Below are 16582 nucleotides of genomic sequence, written 5' to 3'. Positions count from 1 at the left end.
ACTGTGGACTATTTGTCATAGCAACATCTTAGCAAGTTACATCCCATGACTACACGAGGGAACTTGAGTTAGTAAACATAAATACAGATAGTGGGTATAATATGCATTGACGGAGATGAAGTTTGCAACAATATGTAACCCTGTAATAAGATGAGCCAGACTCCATATCCCTTCTTTTCGTGTTAGTGTAACCTAAGAGGGCTGGTTTAGAAACTTTGCTTCATTACAATAGACTGGCCCTACATAACTCAGTTCCTATAGCTTAACATCAAAATTGGTAAGCAGAGCCCTACTGCCTAAGAGACTATATAGTTTATGTCTTTTGCCCTTCTATGAAACATACTGCACTTAAGTGACTGAGGCCTATTTCAAAAGCTCAATATCACATCTGTGATTTCAATTTAACTCTCAGAATGTCACTCCACAGAACATATAGTACACCACATGCCACCATTTCATTCCCACTGGGATTCTCTATAGACAAGGCCATATTCAAGACAAGTAAGGACAGATTTTCTGGTACTGTAGAGTTGCTTTGTGCTACTGTATTTCACAGAAGCTTAGTTTCAGCCCTATGGCGCTCTGAAGCGCCACAGGACTAGAAATCCTGGTTAACCAAATACCCTGTATTTGAAGGTGTCACATGTTCAGCAAGACTTTCAGTTAATCAGGGTTAACTTGAAATTAAAAAACAAACAAACAAACAAAAAAGAGACAAAAATAAAAAGCATGGAACTTCCATGATGTTAGCTAAACTTCACTGGTCAATCAGACTGATTTCCATTATATCTCATCCCTTTTCCTCCATATATACATTTTCTATTTAGTATGTAAGCCTTTCGAGACAGTGACTTAGTTACTTAACATTTCTCAAATGCTTAATCCATTGCTTGTATAACTAGATTACCTGTTCTGAAAGTCAGCTACCATGTCCCTTCTCTCAGAGATCTTCGAAGAACCATCCAATCTCATGTAGGTATGTTTCCTGTAAACCATGTACTCCTACAAAGCATGAAATAAATAAATAAATAAATGAATAAAAATACTGAGTCAGTATCATAAAGTTATTTAATCCTGACTCCTCAAACAGACACCAATAGTGGAAGTAATACCAATGAAAAGATTTAAAAAATAATTCAGAATATGACTGGTACAGGGACACTATCAACTTTTAAAAAAAAAATCTTACTATGTTAGAGACCCCTTAAGAGTATTAAAACTGAAGTTTAAAAATCCAATTAAGTTTTTGCCATTTGTATCATTTGTTTATTTTCTGCATTTCTGTCAAGTTGGGCAATGACAAATCAAGTTAGCTTAACTTTTGTTCATTACTATTTCATTTTCAGAATCACATTGGTTTGGTTACAGACACTGCCTAAGTGTATCCATTTATTTAGAAAAAAAGTTTCCAATGCATTCTTTTTTTAAAAACTAAAGAGAAAAGGATCATGAACACGGTCTGGTCTTATGGTTTGGTAAAAGCTCGTTATTACCAAATCTAATTTTTGGACCAAATTTTGAGATGACAGTATCTCTTTAAATGACCCCATTCTCATTAGATCAACAAGATATCCTCCATATTATGCATAACACCTGCTGGTTCTGAACCAGTTGAGTGGTGTCTTGAAAAACAAAGATTGACTTCAGGTCGCCACCAACATCTAATGGTTAGATATTAAGTCACTTTCCAGTTACTGCCTATTATCTGCCTCCTAGATAAGTACACCTCTAGCCCAATATAACGCTGGCCTCGGGAGCCAAAATATCTTAGATCATCTCCAAAGATTGATCAGTTGCTTTGCAACAAGCTGTTCTGGATGATGACCTTTTTAAAATGCTGTCTACAAACGGGATATAGTTGTGTCTCGTAGGAGACCAGTCTCACTAGTTTGATTATCAATATCTTCATGAAATCACTGGGGGTGGAAAATAAGCTAATGGTGTAGGCCTGGCTTGACATAAGTAATTGGACATGGGTGAGGCCTCATGTCTTGGGAGACAGGATTAGGGAGGTAAATGGATCAGCAAACTGGAAACAGAACGTAGGAAATTTTTGCGAGGTGTACCCCAAAGTGGATCTCTGAATCGGGTGGAGATAACATCAATACTGGTTTGCAGCTCTAAGATGCCTCATAAAAAATCTCTCTTGGTTGGCAGGTGAGGTTGAGTAGCTATGGTTGAAGTGGAAGGTGCAAGGTTTCTTGACCATTCCATTTTCTGACATTTGCAAGATGGCTCATAAAAGCCCTGGTGAAAGGAAGGTTGCAGTAAGGACCTCCGTTTGTAGAGCTGTTTATGGCATTTTCTCTTTAGGGCCAGTGTACATACATTCAGGGAGCTAAGGGCTTCTCTAGAGTCTTTCAATGAGTGCAAAGGCTCATCTGTCCTCTTGTTGAAAAGATTCAAGGGTAAGGCCTGGTCTATACTACGCGTTTAAATCGATTTAACGCTGTACCCGTCCACACTACAACGCCCTTTATATCGATATAAAGGGCTCTTTAAATCGATTTCTGTACTCCTCCCTGACGAGAGGAGTTGTAATAAGCCTCTGTCCCAAATCTGGACCTTAGCGTCCAAAATCTGGGTGCTTAGCATGAACCTCCAAGCTTAATTACCAGCTTGGATCTTATCTCGCTGCCACCAATCAGGATTCTGAGTACCTGATAAACTCTCTGGTCTCCCCAAACCTTTCCCTGGGGGACCCCCAAGACTCAGATGCCCTGAGCCCTCAATAAAGGGAAATAAACCACTTCCCCTCCTGCTTTTACTTCCTCCCAGATTTTCCGCCCTGGGATACTAGGAGATTTCCCTGCTTCAAATCCCTTGAAACACAAAACAGAGGGACGATTTACCTTCCCCCCTCCTTCTTCTCCCTCCTCCCAGTCTTCCCTGAGAGAGACAGTACTCCTGGCACAGAGATTCCTATCCCCTGCCTTACAGGAAAAGAAAATCCAACAAGTTTTAAAAAGAAAGCTTTATATAAAAAGAAAGAAAAAACACATGACATGATCACTGCATCAAGATGACATAACACAGGGCTATTGCTTAAAGAAAATATGAATAATCAGCCTTATTCAAAAAGATATCCAATTTAAACATTCCAGCAACTCCACACATGTAAATACAAAATACAACATAAACCTATTGCTTTCCTTTTGTACTCACAACTTGGGAACAGAAGGGTAGAAAGAAGCTTGGAGATAGAAAAAAAAAAAGCTCTTCCCTCATAGCCGAGAGAAAACAAACAGGCAGAACAAGACAAAACACACCCAGAAGTTCCTCCCTCCACTTTGAAAAATCCATTTCCTGATTGGTCCTCTAGTCAGGTGTTGGTTCCCTTTGTTAACCCTTTACAGGTAAAAGAAATATTAACCCTTAGCTATCTGTTTATGACAGGAGTAGCGCTAAATTCGATATTAACATATCGGATTACGGTTAGTGTGGATGGAAATCAATGTTATTGGCCTCGGGCGGTATCCCACAGTGCACCACTGACCGCTCTGGACAGCAATCTGAACTCGATGCAGCGGGCAGGTAACAGGAAAAGCCCGCAACTTTGAATTACATTTCCGTTTTGCCCAGCATGGAGCTCTATCAGCACGGGTGGCGAGCAGTCTCAAATCCAAAAGAGCTCCAGCATGGACCATCACGGGATACTAGATCTGATGCTGCATGGTATGGGGAGACAAATCTGTTCTATCAGAGCTCGTTACAGAACACGAAATGCCAAAGCGTTTGAAAAAAATCTCCAGGAACACAGCGCTGCTGACAAGGTAACGGGAAGCCAGAGACTCAAATGGACGCTCATGGATGGAGGGGTCGAGAGGACTCAGCTATCCCACAGTCCACAGAGTCTCTGAAAGTATTTGCATTCTTGGCTGAGCTCCCAATTCCCAAGGTTCAAACACAGTGTCTGGCGTGGTTCAGGGAATAGCTCCTCAGTTTCTTTCTCCCCCCCACCATGTGAAAGAAAAGGGAAAGAAATCATTTCTTGACTACTTTCAGTGTCACCCTATGTGTACTGAATGCTGCTGGTAGACGCGATGCTGCAGCAGTGAAGAGCAGTATCCGCTCCTCTCCTTCTCCCCTCCCCGGTGTAGACGGTGCAATAGGACTAGTAACACGTCCTCATGAATATCTACATGTTGACATGGAGCCAACATTGCTGGTTACTCCCAGTAGATAGGACAGAACGGCTAATAACCAGCTTCATCATAGCAACTGGGGCTTCAGCCCCTCCCTTCCTGTTGTAACGAAAAGATTCTGTACTGCCTGGACTGTCATAGCAGCAGCATGCTGGGCTCCCTCCCCCACACCGCTTAATGTCCTGCCTGGACTATCATCGCGCCGGGAGGCTGCCTCCCCCTCATTTTTGTCACTAAGTACTCAGTGTTTCTTATTCCTGCATTCTTTATTACTTCATGACACAAATGGCGAGGACACTGCATGGTAGCCAGGAAGGTGGGGGAGGAGGAAGCAACGGGTGGGGTTGTTGCAGGGGCACCCCCTGTGAATACTGACATGGAGCAGCTGTGCTCTGATACACTGGTCCTCTAATACACTTGCCCTTATTCTAGGCAGGCTGACTCTATTTTAGAAACCATAAGGGAGGGATTGACTCAGTCCCAAGTGAGTCAATCCCATTTTGATTTTGCGTTGCGCCCCGGCCGATTTCAGCCAGGGCACTCATGATAGCAGCAGACACTACAGAGGGGAGAGATAACCATCATCTCATTGCCAGTTTTCTCCGGCAGTAGATGGTACAGAACAACCGGTAACCATGTCTGCTATCATTGCAAAAGCAAGTGAATGCTGCTGTGTAGCGCTGGAGTCATTGCCTCTCTCTCGTCGGCATCCAGTACATATACTCAGGTGCCGAAAAAAAAAAAAAAAAGCTGAACGGGCTCCATGGTTGCGGTGCTATGGCGTCTGCCAGGGTAATCCAGGGAAAAACGGCGCGAAAGGATTGTCAGCTGATGTCCCGGAGGAAGGAATGAGATGACATGTTACCCAGAACAACCCGCGACAATAATGATTCACCCAGATTCCAAGGGCGGGGGAGACTGCGCGAACTATGGGATAGCTACGGAAGAGCTACTCACAATTGCAATGCTTCAGAAATTGACGTTAGCCTCGGACCATGGACGTACAATGCCGAATTATTGTGCCTAGTGTGGCTGCATGAAATCGAATTTATAATATCAGTTTTATAAAACCGATTTTAGCTAATTCGATATTATCCCGTAGTGTAGACGTGGACTAAGTCTTCAGTGTTTTGGACTTCCCTGGGAAACCCTGAAGAGTGCAGCCATGATTCCCATCACATCACAATGGCAGCTGCCCTAGATTTGATGCCATACCTGCCGCATTCACTGCATCAGCCACAGCTTGTAATGAGGTCTGGCTACTAGTTTGTTCTTGTCAGTAGGGGCTTGAAATTGAGTCCTGTCTTCCTCAGGTAACTTGTCCCTAAAGTCCAGGAACTTAAGAGTAATTTGAGAAATCGTATTTGGCAAGAAGGGTCTGATAGTTTGAGATGCTAAACTGAAGACTGGAATATGTATACACCTTCCTCCTTATGTGCCAGAGTGGCCTTTTTATGTTGTTGTTTGGATCTTTCTATGGCTGCCTCGATCACCAAAGAGTAAAGGGCAAGGTGGGTAAACAAGAACTCCGCTCCCTTAGCTGGGACAAAAGTACCACTTTTCTGTACTCTTGGGGATAGGGTCAAAGGTAGCCAGCATGTGCCAGACGGACCCTGCCAGTTCTAATATGCAAGAATGCAACCCAACAGGAGCCCATAGCGTGAGAGAGATCCAGGAGCTTGTGTTGAGAGTCCTGGATCTCTTCTAAGATGATATGGGAGCTCTTCCACCACTCTCTGTAACAACTCTTGAAATTATTTGATTGTCTGACTTGCAATTGAGGCTGGAGCAACAGCCTCATTAGGTGATGAGGACAATATTCCTGTTGGTACCAGATAGTCTTCCTTCTTTTCCATAGGGGGAGATTTTGGTAGACCCCTTGAAGGAGAGGGGTGGTAACACTCCCTGTCATGTAGCACAGATTCCAGGTACCATGACCCTAATAACGCCAGTATGAGGGCTCAAAAATAGGTTGCAGTAGTCCCTAAGGCATTGGATACCACCAGTCCCAAGGAGGAGGTCCCTGTTTGCTGCGGCTGAGGCTGGTTAAAGGAGACTCTTAAGCCTGTCTGGGCTGATCTTTCTAAGCAGAGGTGAAGCTGGTTCCACTGGCACATCTGATCTCCCAACAATGAGAAAGTCAGATCTGGCTCCATCTGTGTAGTTGGTCCTGTTGAGAGGACACAGCAGCTAGTGGAGAAGACAGGAGATAAATTTCTTCCAGAGTCCTCAATTGCCACTGATGTTAGAATCTCCCTCATGAGGATCGGTATTGATATTAGGGAAATTGTGGGTCCAGGAGGATGAAGACATCCTTCCAAGAGGTACAAGTCACTAGCCCCTTTGGCAGTTGTGTTCTGTTACTCCATTTTGCCGGAGTAGGTATAGATAGTTGTTCCTTACTGTACCGTCACGGCACTGTCAGCGAATGAGTCTTCGACCTGGTGGTTTTCAACAGTACCCAGTACTTCAGGTCCCAGTGTTTCATTTTAGTTTGTACTGAAGTTAGTGTTGAAGCTGATGCCTTCTGATCGTGCCCATGAAACTCAGAGGGCCTAAATCTTTGTGGCTTGGGTGTGAAGGCTCACCCGACTCGGATGGAGTATGCGAGTGTTTTCTCCCCTCAGAAGGTGGAGATCTGTTTGTGAGAGTGCCGCTTACTCTCATGAGAGGGACCAGATGAAGAGTTTTTCCCCCATCTCTTCTCCACTCTGGAGTCTGACATAGTACTGGGGTGCACTCCTTGATGATTCTGGCATCTCCCAAGACTGGGTCTGACTTGGACCTCACTGCACGCTCTATAAGGTGTTTCCAAAGCCGGAGTTCTCACAACCGCTGCATTTGGATGGGAAAAGAATGGCAAACAGAGTACTTAATATGAGCTTCTCTGAGACAGTAGAGGCAGTGCTGGTGGTCATCGCTGATGAAAAATGGGCAGGAGATGCGGTTTCTGAAGCCCAGTGTCTTAGGCGTTATCTAAGTCCCATGCCAAGAGAGTTTCCTAGGGTGGGGATTCTAACACTAACTAACTGGGGAACCATCAAAACACTAATAACAAAAAACTAAGAATAATATACAAGTATAATAAAAAGCAGAAAGGATAAGCTCTGGACACTGAGTCGGGCCATGCTGTGGTAAGAAGGAGATGGAGATGTGGTCGGTCTTCCCTGCCCCTTATACTCTCGGTGAGGAGCATGAAGAGAGCAGTGGTGCTGGTGTGGACCAATGGATACTGCTCACAAGAATTCTCTGATCTCAGGCACACAGAATGCATGCACATCCAAACTGGAATACACAAAGCGATCAGCACTCGAAGGAGAACTTCTAACTATGCTAACAATGTCTCTATTAAACACCCTTTTCTATTAATTATATTTTATCCAATAATCTCATCATTTCAAATACACACATTTAACAAACCACTCCTTTTTTTAAAATCTTTACACTCTCACTTCATCCATACCTCACTTGGTGTCCTTGGTGCTCCCTTGAATTCTGTATCTTTGGTAAAAATTTGAACATAGCAACAGACTGCAAAGCACTTAGGAAATAATTCTAATGCAAAGAAACTACAAAAAGCTAAATGGTGGTTGTAAACTAGTACAGCAACTCCTCTATTGTGACTGAGGGAGGGGCCTAATGACAACCAAGTATTCAAGTTCCCCTAAAATGGAGATCTAAAAAAGCATAATAGCAATGAAGAAAATCAGCATTCCACACCAAGACCCAGATAAAGATTCAGAAAATCACAACAATAGTGAGCAGAGTACCCCAGTTGAAACAAGACAAGGCAAATACAGCAATGATACCAAAGGGTCCAAGGAGTACACTGCAATACTCACCAAAAGGTCACTCAACCTCTTTAACCAAGAATAGACTGGTGCGTATAGAGACAGTCCAACACATAGTGGCAGGATGTAAGATGCAGGCAGGAACAGCATACACTGAACGGCACAACCAAGTGGCTGGCATTGTGTACAGGAACATCTGCACAGCGTGATGGCTAGACCTCCAGACCAGATGGAGGATTCCGCAGAAGGTTGTGCGGAAAATAGCAGGGCTAAGATTTGTGGACTTCCAGATCCAGACGGACAGGCAGGTACTGGCCAATCAACCAGACACTCGTTGGTAATAGACAAGGTACAGAAGACAGCGGTGGTGTAGATATAGCAGTGCCAAGTGACAGCAACATCAGGAAGAAGGAATATGAGAAGCTGAGAAGTACCAGGGCCTGAAAGAAGAACTCGAGAGGATGTGGAAAGTGAAGGCCAAGTGTCCCAGTGGTGTAAGAGCACTCGGGGCTGTGACTCCAAGCTGGGTGAGTGGCTCCAACAGATCCAGGAACAACATCAGAGCTCTTGTCCAGAAGAGTGCATTGCTAGGAACAGCTAAGATACTGCGAGAACCCTCAATACTCCCAGGCCTCTGGTTAGGGACCGAGTTGAGGAAGACACATACCACCATAGAGGTGAGAGGGAATTTTTTTTTAGTAAACGGAGCTTGGTGCCTAATATCTATGGCAGGGGTTCTCAAACTGAGGTCGGGACCCTCAGGGGGTTCACGAGCTGTCAAGCTCCACCCAAACCCACTTTGCCTTTCAGCATTTATAATGGTGTTAAATATATTTAAAAAAAATTATTTAAAATGGAGTTGAGCACTCTAGAGACTTACTATTGATGAAAGGGTCACCAGTAAAAAAAGTTTGAGCAGCCATGTTCTTATGCGGATACTTATATTAATACCACTTGCAAATCCTCTTTGCTAATCGTGTTTAGCCAACAGGTCAGCATGATCAGGGGTATTAATCCAGAAATAATACTTGCTAAAAGTCTGTTACTAAGCAACAAGAGTCACTTCCATCTCCTCCTCCCTCTACTGGGACCTACAGGGACATCAGGATACTAGAGAAATTTTATAAAAGCAGCAGAGAATCCTGTGGCAGCTTATAGACTAACAGACGTTGTTGGATCTGGTGAACACCCACTTCGTCAGATGCATGTAGTTTAAATTTCAGGGGCAGGTATATATGATGCTAGCAAGCAGCTAGAGAGACGAGGTTAGTTCATCAGGGAGGTAGGCCCTGTTCGAGCCAGTGGGTGTGAAAACCAAGGGAGTGAAGAACTGGTTCTGTAGTTGCAAGCCATTCACGTCTTGTTCAACCCTGAGCTGATGGTTCAAATGCAGATGAACTGAAGCTCAGCAGTTTCTCATTTGAAGTTGTCCTGAAGTTTTTTTTGCTGCAGGATGGCACCTTAAGGTCTGCTATATGTGGCCAGGGAGTTGACATTGCTCTCCCTACAGGTTTTTTGTATATTGCCATTCCTTGATACATGATATCCTTGATCTTCTATCCTATTTACCGAGAGACTGATCCAGTTTGCAGAGTACATTAACAGAAACAGAGGCTGTGCATATGATGGCGTATTAGTTGGTGACATGCAGGTGATGAACCGGTGATAATGCTGAATCTGGTTAGTCCTGTGATGGTAGTGCATGTGTAGTATGAGAGTGGTTGGCTCGGTGGTTTGTGCTATTGATTCGTCTCCTGATGCTAGAGTACTTATGGTGCTGTGTGTCAGTATGCTGGTGAGAATATGTTGTTAGTGTCTCGTGGCAAGAGGAGCCTGCACAAGCCTGTGTAAAGTGTGGATCGTTGCCAGATGGGTTGTAGATCCTGATGATCGTTGCTAGAGGTTTAGCTAGGGCTGATGTGTTATGGCCAGGGATTCCTGTTGTTTCTTTCTTGGGTTTTTTATGCAAGTTAGGTGCTTCTGTGGTACATGTCTCGGGCTTCTGTTGATCTTTCTCTTTTCCTATGCGGTGAGTTTTGTAGGTTGGATCTCTGTCTGAACGGTTAGAGTGTTTCGTGCCTGGACTGTCTAGGACTAGCGTTTCGTCGTGCTGATATGCCATGACTGTTTCTCTGGGATGGAAGCTGGGCCATAGGCAGCTATGTCTTAGGTTTTTCGATATGGGTGGATTACATCGCTATTTTGCACCGTGGTGTCTAGAAAGTGGACCTCCGTGTAGTTGTCCACTGAGTTATGGTGTGGAGGTGCCTACACAAGTACCGCTCGCTGCCTCTGTCAGCTTGCCTGCTGTAGCTGTGTCTCTGAGTTCCAGAAGAGATGCAAGGCGTCCCAGGTCTAGCTGCAAAGAAAGTTCACACAACAGCATGAGCCGGCTCTCGACCCCCACATCTGTCTTCCCCCGACTGCTCGGCCTGATGCTCAGTAACGCTACCAACATCCCCATCGAAGATGGATTAAGCTCGTCAATGGGGTAACGTCATATCCCTTGATGATGCCACAGGACAACTAGGCTGCTGAGTTCTGTCCATTTTACTCACAGCACAACTTATTTCAAATTTGATGGACAATAATATATTCGATCAGTGGATTGCTATGGGGTACTCCATTGGCCCCACAATATGCCAATATTTTTATGGCTGACCTGGAACAACGCTTCCTCAGCTTTCGTCCACTCACGCCCCTTCTCTACCTACGCTACATTGATGACATCTTCATCATCTGGACCCATGACAAGGAGACTCTGGAAAAATTCCACCACGATTTCAACAGCTTCCACCCCACCATCAACCTCAGCCTGAGCATGCCCAAGCCCTAATGCCCCAGGCTGGTGGGCCAGGGCTAAAGTCAAAGCCCAAGGGCTCCAGCCCCAGGCAGGGGGCCTGTAACTTGAGCTCCGCCACTCAAAGGCAGAGGACTTTGGCTTCGGCCCTAGACCATGAAGCTCAGGCTTTGGCCCTGGGCCCCAGCAAGTCAACTGCCAGCCCTGGCAACCCCATTAAAATGGGGTTGCAACTCACTTTGGGGTCCTGACCCGCAGTTTGAGAACTGGAATTGATCTGCACAAGGTGCTATTTTCCATACCCAGAAGTTATAATGCTATATATCACTGGCTACTAAGTTTTGGATTTCTAAAGCAAGTAATTTAACTGACTATAACTTTTAGGTTCTATTGTACATAAGGGCAGATACTGATAGCCCCCACTATAGTCTCCCTGTCTATAAAAGGTAGGAAGACTATCATTTCCTGTTCTGTGATCTCTTGTTTTTTCCTTTCCCCACTACAGCCATTACTGGTCTTATAGGTGCTGACTCTGTGGGTGCTCCGGGGCTGGAGCCCCTCTGGGGAAAAAATGGTGGGTGCTCAGCAACCACCAGCAGCCCCCCATCAGTCCATCCCCCCCTGCCCCAGCGCCTCCCACCTGCCAGCGGTCTTTCAGCTCAGCGCCTCCCCCTCTCTGCCCATGCCTCCCCCCGCCACAAAGAAGTTACTCACCTTGTGCAGTAATGATGGCTCTTTGAGATGTGTCCCCCTGTGGGTGCTCCACTCTAGGTGTCGGTGTGTCCCTGTGCCGGATATTTCTCGCAGCAGTACTCGGTCGGGGGAAGGGCACGCACAGGGGTCGTTTCATGCAGCCATTGACACCTCCTGTAGCGCGCACTCCCCCGACCATCCCCTCCGTTCCTTCTCTACCGCAGAACTTGGCTGTGTGAACTCCAAAGTAGAGGGGAGGAGGGTGAGTAGCAGAGCACCCACAGGGACACACACGTCTCAAAGAACCATTGTTATTGCACAAGGTGAGTAACTACTTCTTCGAGTGGTGTCACTGTGGGTGCTCCACTCTAGGTGCTTGTAGAGCAGTACCCCACCAGAAGTGGTAGCGGTTCAGAGAGTTATACATAAGTGTGTGATGAGAGCACTGTAAGGCCAATGATAGCGTAATGCTTTGCAAAAGTGAGCTCCAATGTCCAGGTTGCAGCTCTACAAATATCTACTAAGGCGACATTGTTCAAGAATGCAATCGATGTTGCCACGGCTTGTGTTGAGTGGGATCTGATGCCCATAAGGGGTTCTTTGTTATGTAGGTGGTAGCAAGTTTGAATACAGGCAGAGACCCATTTGGAGAGTCTTTGGGTCGATATTGTAGAGCCCTTGGAGCGCTCTGACACAGACTTGGTGACTTGCCAAATGGTTTAGCTCTGTCCAAGTAGAAGGCTACTGCTCGTCTGACATCTGGTATGTGCAAGGTTGCTTCTTGAGAGTCGTTATGTGGCTTGGGATAGAAAGCAGGTAAGTGTATGGTTTGGTTAATATGAAAATTTGTAACCGCTTTGGGTAAGAATTTTGGGTAAGGATGTAACATGATTTTGTCTTTGGTAAATATAGTGTACAGTGGTTCAGCCATCAATGCTCCTATTTTGCTGACACGTCTGGCAGACGTGATTGGCACTAGGAATGAAGAAGCGAGCAAGCTGTGAAAGGAATGGTGTAGCCATATTGTATGATCTCCAAAACCCACTGATCTGTGGTTATCAGCCCAGACATGGTAAAATGAGGATAGGCGGTGACCAAAATTGTGGGATGGGGTATCTGTTGGCACTAGAGGTCGTGCATACCCTCCATCAAGACTTCAAAAATTGTGGCTTAGATGCAGATGGACAGGTGGACGAGACCTGGTTCTGTGGAGCTCGTCGTCTCGGAGCCCGTTGTTTGGGTCTGTTCTGAGTGAAGTATCGTGGTTGCTGACGGTTAAATGAAGTGTCTAATGACCTCTGATACGGTGTAAAGCGAGGGCGTTTGTCAGGCAGTGGGTATATGCCTAACGTACGCAGTGTTGCTTGGGAGGCCTTCATGGTATGAAGCACGTTGTCTGTTTGAAACAAGAATAGTTTATCCCTACCAAAGGGGAGGTCCTCCACTTTTAGCTGTAGTTCTTTTAGAATTCCCAAAGCCTGCAACCCAAAGCACGATGTTCTTCTCATAACCACAGCTGTTGTGGTTGTTCAGGCAGCTGTGTCTGCTATATCCATTGAGGCCTGCAGCACTGTGCATGCTATTAACTGAACCTCGTTGATAATGGCGTTGAGCTGAGGACATTTATGCTCAGGGAGGTCCTCCACAAGCTCTTGTACAGGTCTGTCACATCTTGGGCGCATTTAACATGTGCGATTTCAGCTTTACGTGTTCGGGGGGGAAAAAAAAAAGAGGAAAATAACCATTTAAATATTGTTTCTGTAGTGCGGGTGATTCTGACCGCCATTACACTCAATGTAATTTTGACTATATGTGATTTTTCGCTTTAGGTGCTGACTGTGGAACGTAACCCCAGCGTAAGATGAGACAGACCTGTATTTTACTATAGTTAGAGTAGTTGTAATTTGCTAGCAGAAAAGAATAGTTGGCAACTCTAAGCAGAAGGGTGGCTGACGAGTAAACTTTCCACCCAAGGAGGTCCAGTCTCTCATGCTCTTTATCTTGCAGCGAGGAGCGGAAATGAAGCTGTTTACTGTGCTGATTAGCAGCCTCTACCACCAGAGAGCAGGCTTGAGGGTATGAAAACAAAAATTCCATGCCTTTGGCTGGAGCAAAGTATTTTCTGTCAGCTCTTTTGTTGGTGGGTGGTGCCGATGTCGGTGTTTCCCATATTACCTCTGCAGGCTCCGTTATAGCCTCGTCCATGGGGAGGGCAATCTTGGTCAATGATGCCGGTTGTAAAATTTTTAACAACTTATGTTGTTTCTCCTGCACCTCAGGAATGGCAATTTCTTGGCTGTTTGCTACTCTTCTGAAGAGTTCTTGGAACTGTTTCAGATCATCTGATGTCGTAGGGGTAGACAGTGTCACCGTTTCAACTGATGCGGAAGATGAATGTGGGGCAGGTGGTGAATAATCCAGGTCTGCCTGAGATAGAAGAGGAAGAGATACTATCTCTGTCTCAGAAGGGTTAGGGGGTTTCTCTGTGTGATAATGTTGGATGTATTCTGGAACCTCTTGTTGCTGGGGAAGGAGGACTAGAATAGGGGCTCTGGTATGTGGGCCAAGGACCCCATTGTGGCCACTGCATGGGGTTAGGCCAGTGCTGTGCATACCAGGGCTGTGAATGCTCAGATGAGGCTTCGGCTTCACAGTATTCCATGTAGGTTTCATCTGTGATGGAGATGAACAATGAAAGGAGAAGCGGTTGTTCTGCATGTCTCCTTCCACGCCACAATGCATGGAGAGTGGTGCAGGAGATGAAGGATGGTGCCGTGCCATGTAGCTCGGAGAGTGTTCAGTGCCAAGCAGTGGTGACTGTGGTGCCGAAGAAACTGCTATGTCAGCAGGACGCAGGAATTGCGCTGGTCCTGCCTTGGGGTTGCGGTCGACCATTGGAGTGCTGACTGGTGCCGGATTTGGCTTGTTAGGTGGCAGCAGCATTGATCACGGTGCTGCTCCCTGTGCCGTGCTCTGCACCGGGGTAGTCGGTGCTGTGGAGGAGGAGACTTGCCATCTCAACTCTGGTGCCACACGTTGGGGCTTGGCAGGGATCCACTGAGGGACGGTGCTGGAGGAGCCCGGTACCTCATAAGTGCTCACTCTGGAGGAGTGGAACATTGAGGGTAGAGACCTCACTGGGGAAGCTCTCTTTTTCTGAGCGATCCTTGCTGGAGAGGTCGAGAATCACTTCCTGACAGTTTAGAAGTTGGAGCCTTAGCAGAGCTCAGGTATCTTGGTTTATGAGACTCCCTGGAGGATGTCTCTTGTGGAGGTTGGAGGCATTTCTCCAGCAGAAGCATTTTCAAGCAAAGATCCCTGTCACATCTTGCCCTTGTTGTTAAATTGGTGCAATATGCACCTTTCTGGGCGATATGAGCTTCTCCCAGACAGCAAATGCAGGATGTGTGGCCCAAAGAGACCCACATCGGTTCACAGCAGGAGTCACACTTTTTAAATCCTGTTGAGCCTGGCATGATTGCAGTAAAGCCTCTCCCCACCTCTCGAGAGAGAAGAGTAGGAGTTAATTGTAATGGTAAACTGTAGAAACTGTTCCCAAATGGAGGTTAAGGAGAGAAAGTTTTCTTCTTTCTTCCCTTTTCTTTCTTTCTTTTGGAAGAAAAACCTCTAAGAGGAATTAACGAAACTATGAAAGCAGCAGAGAATCCTGTGGCACCTTATAGACTAACAGAGCTTTTGGAGCGTGAGCTTTCGTGGGTGAATACCCACTTCGTTTCGGTCAACGCAGGTATGGAAATATCCAGGCAGGTTATATAAATGCTAGCATAGCAAGCTATGCCGAATAACGAGGTTAGTTCAATCAGAGGAGGGTGAAGGCCCTGTTCTAGAACTGAGGGTGTAAAACCAAGCGAGACGAAATCTGGTTCTGTAAGTTTGGGCAAACCATTCACGAGTCCTTTGTTCAATCCTGACAGCTGAGGTGTCCAATTTGCAAAGACTGAACTGAAGCTCAGCAGTTTCTCTTTGGAATTGGTCCAGGTCCTGAAAGTTTGTTTGCTGCAGGATAGCCACCTTAAGATCTGGCTATATTTGTGGCCAGGGAGTTGAATGTGCTCCACTCCTACAGGTTTTTTGTATACTTGCCATTCCTGAATATCTGATTTGTGGTCCATTTATCCTTTCCGAGAGACTATCCAGTTGGCCGATGTAGCCATAGCAGAGGGCATGTGCTGGCATATGACTGACGGTATATTACATTGGTGGAGCGTGCAGTGAAAGAAACGGGTGATATGTGGGCTGAATCTGGTAGGTACCCCTGTGAATGGTGTCACTGGTGTAGATATGTGGCAGAGTTGGGCATCGAGGTTTGTTGGCATGGATTGGTTTCCTAAGTCTAGAAGTTACCTAATGGTCGCAAGTGTGCAGTTTTGCTGGTGAGAATACGTTTCAGGTTGGCAAGGTTGTTCTGTTGGACGAGGACTGGCCTGCCACTCCCAAGGCCTGTAAAAGTGTGGGATCATTGTCCAGGATGGGTGTTAGATCCTCGCTGATGATGCATTGGAGGGGTTTTAGCTGAGGCTGTATGTGTTGGCTCAGTGGAGCCTGTGGTTTCTTTCTTGGGTTTGTCTTGCAGTAGGATGCTTTCTGGGTACGAGCAGTCTGGCTCTTGTTGATCTGTTTCCTAATTCCTCGTGCGGGTATTGTAGGTTTTGAGAAATGCTTGGTGAAGATCTTGTAGGTGTTGGTTTCCTGTCTGAGGGGTTAGAGCAGAATAGCCGGTTGTACCTCAGTGCTTGGCTGTAACAAGGAACTGTGATGGCCCGGGATGGAAGCTGGAGGCATGAAGGTAGGCGTAGCGGTCGGTAGGTTTTCGATATAGAGTGGTGTTAATGTGACCATCGCTTATTTGCACCGTGGTGTCTAGAAAGTGGACCTCCCGTGTAGATTGGTCCAGGCTGAGGTTGATGGTGGGGTGGAAGTTGTTGAAATCGTGGTGGAAACTATGGTAACGAAACTATGTAACTATGATTAGACTAGGACTAATTAAACCATGTAACTAAGCACAGGCTAAAAAGAAGTTCCTATGTAACTTTTAACTTTGGGTTTTTTGTCCCCACACCCCCAGAAAGTATCAAGGAGAGCACTGCCCAGCCGAAGACGGTTGATAATGAACTGAGGGGACAGTCAGGGAA

At 45.8% G+C, this 16582-nt stretch overlaps 1 protein-coding gene across 1 annotated transcript in view; it reads right to left on the bottom strand.

Annotated features, from left to right (window-relative positions):
* INO80 (INO80 complex ATPase subunit) overlaps nucleotides 1-16582 on the bottom strand; it is a 142299-nt gene that overhangs the window by 15771 nt on the left and 109946 nt on the right. Inside the window, exon 28 of the mRNA XM_032769043.2 lies at nucleotides 908-1002. Coding sequence (XP_032624934.1) covers nucleotides 908-1002 — 95 coding nt within the window. The remainder of the gene's footprint in view (nucleotides 1-907; nucleotides 1003-16582) is intronic.

Source organism: Chelonoidis abingdonii, chromosome 4 (assembly GCF_003597395.2).
Source record: "Chelonoidis abingdonii isolate Lonesome George chromosome 4, CheloAbing_2.0, whole genome shotgun sequence".
Lineage (NCBI taxonomy): Eukaryota > Metazoa > Chordata > Testudines > Testudinidae > Chelonoidis > Chelonoidis abingdonii.
Note: the sequence above shows the minus strand (reverse complement) of the source record. Positions and strands in the feature narration are given on the sequence as shown.